At 35.6% G+C, this 13284-nt stretch overlaps 1 protein-coding gene across 5 annotated transcripts in view; it reads left to right on the top strand.

The window, feature by feature from the left end:
• LOC131696472 (dehydrogenase/reductase SDR family member on chromosome X-like) overlaps positions 1-13284 on the top strand; it is a 56992-nt gene that overhangs the window by 28027 nt on the left and 15681 nt on the right. For 4 of the 5 annotated variants that reach the window (XM_034009010.3, XM_034009008.3, XM_034009012.3 and 1 more), the window contains 2 exons: positions 6700-6801; positions 10850-11057. In XM_034009010.3, the coding sequence (XP_033864901.2) occupies positions 6700-6801; positions 10850-11057 (310 nt within the window). The remainder of the gene's footprint in view (positions 1-6699; positions 6802-10849; positions 11058-13284) is intronic. The other variant, XM_059030023.1, reaches the window with a different exon arrangement.

Below are 13284 nucleotides of genomic sequence, written 5' to 3'. Positions count from 1 at the left end.
AACTATGTAATGTTAACTGTTAATACAGTTTTTATATACAGTAAAATATACAGTACTGACAAATTATCACAATATACAACAAATGATATACAGAACGACTGGGGGTGGAGATTTTGTGGCCATTTTACCTCACTGAGACCCCTTACTTACTAAATATGTTGCTATCACTAAATAGTTCATCATCCCCAGTCTTACCAGCCTTGGCAGTCACCATTCAAAAAACTTTTCGGGGGTAGAATAGAGAACAGATGTCATTAGGCATTGGTGATAAATGGGTCATATTTAGGGTACAAATGCACAGATTGCTCATTGACATTTCTTATAATTTTTTATATTTTTAATGAGGAGAACATTATCTATCTAGGGTGGTTATCAGGCAACATACTCCCAAAAAGGAGAACAATACTAATCATATAGTTCAAGACAGTTGCTTCAAATGACTTTTGTATTTCTTTATTACATTTCAGTTCTGAGTGGTTCATGGGTCTGTTGCTCCAATATTGACTTACTGTTCTTTTAAATATGTCTTTACCTGGCTTTGAGCTGATTCGAGCTTGTCGATAAAACCCGGCAATGTGACCTTTCAACTCAGCCAGCCCCACCAACTTTAAATTGATGTAGACTGGCAGAGTTTAAAGGTCAAATGATTTAAATGAAATAAGGAACTGTTTCGTCACAGGATTCTCCAAGCAAGCTTAAAGCAACTTCCAATTGATTTTTGATCTGGTATGCGTGTACGACCTCTACCCCCGAAGCCTAGATCTAAATGGCAAACGTTTTCAACACAATTACATAAAGTCGTTAAAGTCTACTGGCTTGTGAACCACCAGCTAACATCTATTACGTTAAATACAGCTGTTTTAGTGATTTATTATCCTCACTATAACTGGTTTAGGGATATGGCAGAGGCACCACTAACTGTATACAGCTTCTGTGTTGCACAACATAAATGTTTAACTGCACCTTGGACCAACAGACATTTCTTAGCAGTTCTAAGAAGTGGTAAAAACAATGTACAATGTTAGGGACGTCCGTTGGACTGTTGTTTCTATGCACAAATAACCAAATGATCAGCATTACAAAAACCACATTGTTTTAATATTTACACGTTGACAAATTGAGGCTTTTTATAATACTGCTTTTAAACTGTTAAGCACCACAGGAGGGGATATAATTCCTCTAATGAAGTGAAGCATGTTTTCTAGACTATAAATAATTCCTTTGATTTAAATGAAAATTATGAAATATTTGCAACACTGATTATGAATTTGTAAAGCAAGATGGGATTCTAATCAGATTGAGCACTGTAATTTAGAGAAGACCAAGGTACTCTGCATTTTACTTTACATTCACTATCTGCAATTAACCAAGATTTGAAATGCAGTGTTGTATGACAGTATTTAAGAGATACGGATACAACAAAAAAGATCATTTTCTTGATGTAAAATTGCACGGCCAAATAGAGATTTTCAATTTAATTATTGAACTGACGAAGCGAAAAACATACAGTGGTTTCAGGTGCAGATATCCATTTGATTAACAAATTGATTTTTGAATATAGGTTCAAAGCAGAAAACACTGAAACTTCTGCTCATTTGTATTCATCAAAAAATCTCTATTTTTTTTAAAACATGGTCGTAAAACAGGGACAAACAAACAACGTGTTTCAACACCTAACGTGTCTTCATCAGGTTCACATTACTGTGTGTGTGTGTGTGTATATATATATATATATATATATATATATATATATATATATATATATATATATATATATATATATATATGTAATGTGTGTGTTTGAAAGGAAGTATAACTGCAGTGTACAAAAAAAATTGGGATGTACACAATTTTTTATATATTTTATTTCAGCCCGGTTCGGACAAAATACCTTTTTCAGCTGTGTGTGTGTGTGTATGTGTGTATGTGTGTATATATATATATATATATATATATATATATATATATATATATATATACACAAAGTTTGAGAAAAAGGAAAACTGCTGTGTACCAAAAAAAAAAAAAGAAAAGGATATTTCAGGTACTAAAAACAGTGCTTTAAGAAGTTGATAAAAAACAAACTCAACTTCTTAAAGCACTGTTTTTTTTATTCAGCCGATGAAGGACTTGTAGTCCGAAACGTCCTGATATTGGTCGCAGAGAAAAGTATTGGCACCCTACACTTATTATACTATAATTTAAGGTAACAGATTTAGGACAAGCAATTAGTAAACTTTAATCAATTTAATTTAATTTTTATTAAAACAAAATACACAATTTCTAGTAATTTAACAAATAATCTTTATCAAAAAGCAAACTTATTTCATTTAAAGTATAAGTTCATGATAAAATAATTGGCACCCCTGCTTTAGTGTTTTGTGTGTCCTCCTTTTGCTTTTATTACAGCTTTCACATGTTTATGATAATTCTTAATCAGTATGTTACATCTTGTTGGTGAATGCTGGACCCATTCTGTCTGCATATTTCCTTCAGTTGTCTTAATATAAATAACTGTACTGTTTTTATTCTGTGTTTTAGCATGCATTAGACTCATATTTCTGCTGTGAGATCAACATATTCCTTTTATCACTGGAGACTACTTCCGGGAGGAAAAAAAAAAAAAAAACTCACAAAAACCATTACTACATAAGTCACTAGAAATGAAAGTAATAGGCACTTGGCAGTTGGGTATCCTCTATAAAACTACATGGTTAGTTTTAGGGTTCAAAAAGCTGTCCCTGTATTTTGGGCAGCAGTTCTAGCTGTTTTGCAGAGCTAAATCTGGCTTGGCTGGGGTTGTAATTGGATTGCAATCAGGAGGGGGCCTTACTAAATTTCTGTCATTTATGTCTTGGCGTTCATTTGGGTGTCCCTCACGACACGGCTGAATCATTGGAGAGGGAGCACGGGGTGCAGGCAAGCAAGCAACATTCCTGATTTCTTGCAACTCTGGAAAACTGGACACATGCAGTATAAACTATTCGAACAACCATTGTTTCGCATTAAGAAGTGAGCCTGAAAAGAACCACTTTCACCCACTTAGACCCCTAGCGCCTATCTGCATTGCCCAGGGTGGCAATCAATACAAGCTGAAAGCTTGACTGAGAATCAGGAAAAAAAAAAGGATTGACTTCTCAGGTGGGATTCATCAAAGCCACCCTCCAGAGAATGCCCAGAAGCCTCTTAGAGTCTTTTCTAAGCTGTGTCTATCACATTAAAGCAACAGGCTGATTCCCTGGTGCATGTAAATGTGGCTCAGCGTCTCCATTCCTCCCATATCTACAAGTGGCATGAGTCTAATAGGCCCCGGGGAGGGGAATACTAGCAGCCAACAGAAAAGGTAACTAAGCTCCGTTCTACTGTAGGAACAACAAAGCTGTTACGCTTGCACTCCAGTTTTCAGCACTGAATAAAACCCTGAATAAAACTAAATAATGCATTCACCTGAACATGGCAGAGGATGCAAGTCAAATGGTCCCCTCTGTTCTGATCTTGCAGATTTCAGTGATACAATATGCCCATTGCATGCATATAGTTTGTTCTGTTTTTATGTGTATGGTACGCTGTTTACCATCATCCTACAATCTGTACCAACCTATACATTCATTTTTCTATAGTATATATTCTATTTAAGATGAGGGCTGAGATCTAGTTATTAAGGAAGCTCAAGCAAGTGTAATGGACAGTGTTGTGTGATGCATTCAGCCCTGTTAATAATTTCTATCTATGAATTACCTTGTGAAATGGGACTTTCCAAACCTTTATAAAAACACTATACACACACTGCCTAGCCACTTTATTAGGACCTATACCGATCAGCTGTTTGGGCCACCGTTACCCTGATTCCAGCCATGAAGCCACAAGGTGCCAGAGGGTGTCTCGGGAGGTGTCACACAATTCTGCACAGTGGATGGATGCATTATTGACTTTAATCAAGGGACCCAGGATATACCTGGAGAACATGCCCCATTCCAGTCGGGTTAACAGGCCGTAAAAAAGTGGGCAGATTATTATTATTATTATTATTATTATTATTATTATTATTATTATTATTATTATTTGTTTATTTAGCAGACGCCTTTATCCAAGGCGACTTACAGAGACTAGGGTGTGTGAACTATGCATCAGCTGCAGAGTCACTTACAATTACGTCTCACCCGAAAGACGGAGCACAAGGAGGTTAAGTGACTTGCTCAGGGTCACACAATGAGTCAGTGGGATTTGAACTGGGGACCTCCTGGTTACAAGCCCATTTCTTTAACCACTGGACCACACAGCCTCCAGATAGTGTAGGTAGTAAGAGTGGTATCTCTTGTTAACACACATGCTTATATTATATATATAATAGAGAGAACCAGTTATGTTGCCATATTAGAAACAACCTGTTTATACAGTCTCTCTGGTTTTTTCTATTTTTTTTTTTTGGTCAATATGAAAAATCCTCACTATATGAACCATGTCAGTGAAATAGTTTGCCAGTTTGTTTGTAAAGGTGTGACAGCCATGCTAATTTGCTTTTGCGTTGAATCTTCTCTGGGCTTAATTACAAAACATGATTTGCTTTGATGTTATTAGGCTGTTATAAATAGCTACTTCATTAATCCTGACTTGTTGATTTTGACACTGACTACATGGGAGCTTGGTGACTCTTACCAGAATACAGGGCTTACAATCTAGCATTATAATGACCTTAAAATGACAGGGCCCATTGATATATGTATGCTGATAGTATAGTATTTTTAAAGTTAAAGGAATATTGCAAATTATCTACATTTCTCTAATAGTGGTATTTAATATTATATTATTATGCATTCGGTATGATTGATTACTGTTGATTCTTCTTAGAACATTATTTACGATGCTTGCTAACTATTTCAGCAAATATTGCTTAGTTCAGCTGTGCACTTAAGCACATTAATGAACTATTCTGCACTGAAGCCTGGGCAACACTGATATGCTTCCCCACCTCACTTTCCCACAAATAAGCCTTGAGTAGTCTTCTCAGAAGCATTTAGTGCTGGGTTAGTTAGTAAGCATGGTAAATATTGAGAAACAACAGAAGAGAATCATACATAATATTAGGAAAATGTAGATTATTTGTTAACAATCTATGTAATGTCACACAGTCCAGTTCAATGTAAACTAAGTGTAATTCATTGATGTCTAATATCTACAGTGTATGCTTGTTTATCCGTCTGTATGCTGTGCTTTATCAGAAAGGACGCCATGTTGACAGTCCACTTTATTTACGTTTTAATAGGCAGTTTTAACTTAGGGGAGACAAGCTTCACCCCCACTGAAAACACTGTAGGGTTTGCCCTGTTCCTGTGCAGCCCAAGGAAGCCTCAATGTGTTACATTTTGTGTGGTTATAAAATATGTGGTTACAAAATATTAAATATAGCCATAGGGCACTGCACCTTCTTAATAGAAAACCATGAGCAAACAAATTGATGATGCACGTCATTGCCAATTTAAAATATTCCATGGCGTATGTCTCCTGGAACAAATCATTGCATGATTTAAATTCATTTGATGAATTGTACATAGTTTGTATATGAACATAAGTTTCTGGTGGATTAAAAAAAATGGGAAGAAAAATGCATACAGTCATTTAGTCAAATATAATTTAGCTGCAAAACATCATTTTTTACATTTTCTTTTATGTATTTGTATTGTTGGTACGAGGTAGAGAAGTCTAATGTTCTTTGCGTTCAGTTTCACTCAGTTGATTTATGTGGTGTTGATTGTGCAGCGTGCTTGAGGGCTACCATTCAAAAGAAAAGTCGATTTTTATTTCTTATTGAAAAAAAATGAAGTGGTTCAGAAATTAAGTAATTTTTTTTTTCTTTTTTTTTTCTTTATACAAAGTACTATTCATATGATGGTGGATTAAAGAAATGTATTATTCGCAAAGTATGCATTGTTGTAAAAATACAGATTTCCTGAGAGATTTATTTTCTAGCTCATTAAATTCAATATATATGAGTCATAAAGATGAATGGTATGAAGTCAATTTTGTGTTGTTTTCATAATAGCACAGTATGTTTTTTTTTTCTTTTTGTTCTATTTTTACCAGGAGAAATGTAAATGCTACTCAGCTTGTAAGAAACAACTTGGATCTTGTTAAAAGCAACTGACTTCCAAATTAAAGAGTAAGTAGCTGGGTTCTGAAAAATATAGCGTTACATGTCCCTACATGTTGCTACAACTGTTTAAATAATGTACCCCTAATTTTTCTTTTCATTGTTAACATCCTGACAACTTTTTACACTTACAACTTCAAAGTCTGTTTTAAAGCTCTTTTCAATATGTCCGCTCTAGTGCACTGATAGTATAAGGATTATTGCCCACATTGTCAAACAGGTAGCACAGCAATAACAATCCAAAAGCCAGAGCATTTGTTATGTTTGTTTTTTTTAATCGGTCTTCCTGTAGTGATTAGAGGACAGATCTCAAACCCCAGTGCGCTAGAGCGGCCATTTTGAAAAGATCTTTGAAACAGACTTTAAAGTTATAAGCATAAAAAGTTACTGGTACGTTAGTTGTAGCAAAACGTGAGGACGTGTAACGCTATATTTTTCGGAACCCGCTGTTTACTCTTTTTAATGTTTTATTTATGGGTTTGGCTTGCATCTTTCATGTTCATACTGTAGTTGATTAAAAGCTGAACTGAAGTATTTCATTGCTTTCTCAGTGGAGTTCATTCATCTTGACCTGACTTCCTTGAAGTCTGTTCATTGGTTTGTCAAGAAGTTCAACGACAGAGGACTTCCACTTCACATTCTAGTCAATAATGGTAAGTACCTCTGCATGATGTGTATTATGTATAGTAGATATAGAATATCTTAGCAGTGTGAATGCAACACCGTTAATTGGGTGTAAGGCCACCATGATTCAGCATGATGAGTCTGCAATGTGTTTAAATAGTTCTGGAGGGAGATGTGACGATTCGAGGATGATATTGCCTCTTCAGGGAAATTGGGGGTGTTCTCCAGAATAACCCATAGAGTGATCATCACTATTGAATCATGGGATAGTGAGCTTAGCACAACGCAAGTAGAGTAAAAAAAGAAAAACCACTCAGAACTGCAAACAAGATGGCATGCCTCCATCCTCACTCTCTCTCTCTCTCTTTACTATATTAATTAATATATTCCTATATTAACTCGAATGAAATCTGCTGAATAATGTTACATTAACATATTGAATTACAAACCACTTGGCAGTTTTCCATATACTTAACGAAAAACTGCCAAAAATTGAAAGACATTTTGAAATCTAACATGAAATACTGTACTACTATTGTGGCTTCTGGTAGACTTTTGCAATATCATTTTGTAGTTTATTTGATTACATGATGTTCATATAGTTTTATTTTTTATCCTAAAATTCTAGGTGATGCAAAACTTTTGGCCATAGCTGAACAGTTCCCATCACCATTCCAGACAGTTCAGGCAAATCACACAGTCTGGAGATTTGCATGTAATCGCTTTGCTCACGCAGTAACAAAAACCTCTCCAGTACATTTCAGTCGATTACATTTCCTCTCTCTCTCTCTCTCTCTCTCTCTCTCTCTCTCTCTCTCTCTCTCTCTCTCTCTCTCTCTCTCTCTCTCATATATATATATATATATATATATATATATATATATATATATATATATATATATATATATATGGGCTGCCATGCATTACAAGAAAATATTACATTGAGGGTTTCTGTGACATCGCTATTTATGAAATTACATAAAATATGATACAAATATTGCATTTTTTATATTACATGGATTTAAAAAATATGATACAAATATGTTTTTGCTCAAGATATCTATCAATGCTACTCAAAATACAAAGTACCAAGGCACGTTGCTCCAGGAAATGTCTGATCTGATCGCAGTCTCTGTAGAAAGGTCCCGCACCTACAGCAATATTGCACAGCAGCAGGCTTTAGGGAGCTCAGCTCAGTCCATACACACAGTACTCACTGTCGTGTTTTTTTGTTACCAAGTCAAATTTGTTTTTCTTGTATGTGCTTACATTTTCTTGTTGACGAATAAAAGTTGTTTGCGCATCGGTGTCGGCTGGTTGCTGAAAAAGGGACAACATGTTGAGTTTTTCCAGTTTTACATTAAAACCCTCACTATTTTTTTCACATATCCATTTTACTTTACTTTATCCATATTTACAAGTCTATCTGAGATTCCCTTCCCTCTACATTATGCCCACAGGGATGTTTTTAAATTAAAATGGCAAATTTACACTTCACAGTAATCTCTTTAGATAATATGTACCGGTAAAATAGCAACAGAGAGGAATGTATTATTAAACAGTCCATTTTCAATACAAAATAAGCAGGTTACATTAGAATTGTAGCATTGCTTTAAAATCATATATATATATATATATATATATATATATATATATATATATATATATATATATATATAGTGTTATTACTCTGGTAAGATGTTTTTCATGAAACTTCCTGAAATCAAATGACACTACTGTAATCATTTGCAGACCATTGTAGGTTAAAATCATCTGTTTGAAGTGTCAAATTTATGCAAAATACAACATCCTTAGGCATTTCTTTGTCTGTAAAGTATTATATGACTTACATATAATTTGCATATAGATTGATACATTTTTATTTCCATTCCATTTTAACTAATATTACACACCACAGTTGGAGGCAGGAAAGGGATGATTATTTATTCAACATCACAAAAAACTAACAAATGTATGTGAGAGGTTAAAAACCTTCCAGATTTTCAAAGCTGTGATTGCATTTTAGTCAAGCTACAGGCATTCTTCTAACAGCTTGCCTGAAGTACAGTAAGTAGAATGTCTTGGACAATCTGGCTTTAGCATACCCTAACTGACTGTCTTGTGTGGTAGCTCCTCACCCAAGGGACAGACATTTTACTGTTGGTTATGTTCTGGCTGTGTTCTTTGTGGTTAGAAAATCAAATTGATTTTAATATCTGACAATTAGAAGCCAGACAACATACAGCTGGCCAAAAGTTTTGTATCGCCCTATAGCATTTTGCTTCATAAAGTCAAATGAAACCTGCTGAATAATGTTAACTTATTAACATATTGAATTACAAACCACTTGGTAGTTTTCCCATATACTTAATGAAAAACTGACAAATTGAAAGATGTGACATTTTGAAATGCTGTACTACTATTTTGCAATATCATTTTGTAGTTTATTTAATGTTCATATAGTTTTATTATTTTTTATGTCTCCATTCTAAAATTCTAGGTTATGCAAAACTTTTGGCCATAGCTGAACAGTTACCATCACCATTCCAGACAGTTTAGGCAAATCACAGTCTGGAGATTTTGCATTTAATCACTTTTCTCACACAGTAACCAAAACTTCTCCAGTACATTTCAGTCGATGACATTTCCACACTTCACTGCTCATTTCCTTAGAAATAGTCATCTCTGCAGTGACTTGTGGGATTGTAGTCCTGAACCAGATTGAATCCTTGATTAAACTCATATCCCAGTATGCACAGCAGTAGCTCTTAAGGCAGGGCTGAGGAGAAGTCACGAGTATGTGATGAATCGGTTGAATTTGCAAGTTTTGTGATATATTTTCGTTGTCAGTTTATGGCCCCGGTATGGCAGTCCAGCAGTAAACATGTCAGCACTTTCAAGCGGTTTTTAAATCATTCCTCAGAAGATAATTACTCAATTGTAAAGGTGAGGGAAAGGCAGCTTTTCTTGTTGTGAAATGAACACACTATTTAATGGGCTTGTTAGGTCCATTAATGACCTAATGCCTACCAACGAAAAAAAACATCATAAAGGATATCACTGAAAATTTGAGTAGCTGCATAGCCCTATTAAGCAGGTAAAAAAAAAAGCATTTAGATACATTTAGGTAGTTTGAAAAGCATCCCTGTTGTTTTTTGTTTACTCTTTTATGCATTAAAATTGACGTGCTGCTATATTTGTGTGTTCCTTTATAAATGTTGATGCTTTGTCTCTATTAGCTTCAGTGTTTATTTGTGGAAAAAGTTTTATGTATTATTATTTTTTTTTCTTTAGGATGTTCATTGAGTTTCAATCAAAAAATAACAGGGAGCCAGATTTAAGTAGAGGAAATCACACTCAAGGTGTTAGAATTCACTTTATGAAAAACCCTTTGATGTATTCAGTACTGTTTGGCCATGGCTGAATTTTAGAAGAAAAAACAAATAAAGAAAAAATCACATAAAGAGTCCATTCATTTTCAGATAAAATAGAATGCATATATAGAAATGTACAACATGTGTTAAATTAAGTTTGTGTGACAAGGTGGCAGCCAGTGGTCCACCAGGGATTAAGCCACCCCTTTTAGAATATCTCTAGCCAATAAGATTGCTCCCTCAAACCACACAGTTGCATAATGAGCATTTATGCTACCACAACTCATTAATCAACCTTCAAGTGTTCATTAATTTATGTTTGAGAACAAAGGGTTTTGTTTCAAAACCAAGAATGAGACAAGCACAGTGAGACGCACAGCATTTAAATATTGAATTCATTTTTTAGGCCATGCCCCTACCTTTTAGTACCCTTGGCTACTTTGTGTATGTTTAGTACTGTACTGTGTGTGTGTGTGTGTGTGTGTGTTTTGAGACAGAAATGTAATCTTCTGATTTGAGGTCATATCTCCCCCTAGGTATTCAGCAAGTTCAGGGTGTGTGTTACATGTAATAACAGTACATTCAGACAGCTAAATGATTGATTGAGTAATTTAAACCAACGTGTTTTGTTTTACATAGACAGTCTACTTAGCTGATATATCCGATAAAATACATGTTTGAACTCCTTTTTTTTCTTTCCCAGCTGGGGTCATGTTGGTTCCAGAGAGAACAACGCAGGATGGCTTTGAAGAGCACATCGGTTTGAACTACCTGGGGCACTTCCTTCTCACGAAGCTGCTCCTGGACAAGCTAAAGCAGTCTGGGTGCCAGGAGTCCAGCGCCCGCATTGTCACAGTATCCTCAGCCACTCATTACTGTGGAGAACTGGACCTGGAGGACCTGCAGAGCTGGTATGGAAATCCTGAACTGTTCCAATAATGTCTGTCCCTTATGGAAATAAAATATATTTAGAAATATATTAGAAAGCAATGTGTTATATAAAGAACAATGCATGGGGTAGTGTGTTCTATGAGAATGTAATGCACACCCGAGGGGGTGGGATGCTACATAAACCCACAGGGTGGGCATTAAATAGGCTAAAAAAAAAGGTTAGGGAGCGTGCTAAAATGATGCATTTAAACCTTTTCTATATACAATTATTTTTCCATTTTTATGTTCACTAGTTTGTTCCGAGGATGTTTGTGTTTGCTAGCATGTCTGTGTAGCTTTTTGTGAGAAGTGGCTTATCTTCAGTCAGACTCAGAGTGCAAAGCATCTTTGTATGTGGATGGAAGATTTTTCGGGTGGCCGATTTATAGATGTTTACAGTGACTCCCTCGTGGAAAATGCAGTTTGGTCCAAAGATTGAATGCAGAGAGCCTGTTGCCGAGGTAGTTTTGATGTTGGAAACGCGGGTTTCTCTTTGATTTAACTGATTGACACAGGACGTGGAGGGTTCTGGAGGGTTTTCTTTATCAAATACACACTAGAGAATTGTAGAGATCTATTGCTGTTTGACAGCTCGCACTGGGGTAGCGCTCTGTTGCTGGTATTACTGAGCGTGTGTTTCCCGTATCACAGGGCTGCGTAATAATACGGGAAATATCAACTAGATGAGCCCATTGAAATAAATCCTCACCAGTTATTATATAATAATATGTAATACTTTGGGGTATTATTATTATTATTATTTTTTATTTCCCCCAGTTCTGTTTGTTTTGGCTCTAATTCTATTTAGCTATATCTATCCAAGAGCTGCTTGGTACCACCCTGCCCTGCTGCTTTAATGCCATCTGTCATATGCAGACTCAGTAAAGAGATGTTTAAGCCATGCTTCTTGCTGCAAGTTTCTGCAGCTCAGAGCAGCTTAAGTGGCTCTGCTCTATAATACCAAAAATAGGAGAATTGAGATATATTCCAGTGTGCAGTGCTGGGGACGTGCCTTTGCTCGTGCAGATGTAATTTACTATCCACATGAGGACCAGCCAGCTTTCCGGTCAAACTGATTAGATTGACTTGAACATTATTTTGGGTTATGCTCATAAGTACCATATATTGTGCTGTATACAAAAAATAGACATCACAGCATTCTGAATTTAAATGTTTCTAAATGATGAGGAAACATCATTTGGTACAACGTTTGTATCTTGTCCTTTTCTTGAACGTCATTTATATGGCTGATGAAATGTAATAGATACTAACTTTAGGATTCAATTAAATGATTGTGCTGCCTGCTATCCTTATTGAGCCCAATTACCATAAACTATAGTAACTGTGTGCACCTGTGTTCTAGACAAAAATCATCATCACAATCATCATTATGATAGTTGTTGTTGTGGTAGGTGTTGCCCCGGTAACACAAAAAATTAAAAAAGACAAATAAGTCCAACTGGCTGTGAGTTGGATTCATCCTCAAACCAGACCAGAAACTAGTTCTGGAAACAGGGCGTCTTGTATGACTAATAACCCTTTAATTTAGTCACAGTCCCCCAGGACCACTACACTATATTTCATGATAATATGTCTTTCAAAACTGTAATGAAGTCTTGTTATTTATTCAAAACTGTTCACAGTATCTCCCCCAACACCTTGCTTGTAATGTAATTACTTGAGCTTTTTTGCTAATACCAGTATCCTTTTATTAAGAGTTGTGCTTCAAATTAACTACTGAAATGAGTGACAGGATTCCCCTACTTGTCTATTTCTTAAATACATCAAAAGCAAAGCATCTGTAATCTACTGCAGTGTCGTGTGATCTAATGATCACTGTTGCATTCATTGAAATATGCTCCTGCAAGATTATTTGGTTTAAGTCGATGAATGTAATCTTAACTGTTTAATTTAAGGTAACAGCAGAAATTAAATGAATACTTTATAACCAGTGAATTTGCATAATGTTAACATTTTTATACTGTATGTTTATGTGGTAGGGTAGTGTTTCAGTCCAGCAGCAGGAATAGCAGAGGCGGAAGACTGCAGTTCAACGCTTCTCGCACACTATATGAAAAAAAAGATTAACAGTTAAACACAATAAAGATGCACACAAGCTAAGGCTATCTCGGTGCAGGACAGAGCGCACAGCCTGCAGCTCTCGGTCCTCTCTCTAAACTAAATGAGCCCCAAACAAATTTAGGAATG

Source organism: Acipenser ruthenus, chromosome 9 (genome assembly GCF_902713425.1).
Source record: "Acipenser ruthenus chromosome 9, fAciRut3.2 maternal haplotype, whole genome shotgun sequence".
In the NCBI taxonomy this organism is placed as follows: domain Eukaryota; kingdom Metazoa; phylum Chordata; class Actinopteri; order Acipenseriformes; family Acipenseridae; genus Acipenser; species Acipenser ruthenus.
Note: the sequence above shows the minus strand (reverse complement) of the source record. Positions and strands in the feature narration are given on the sequence as shown.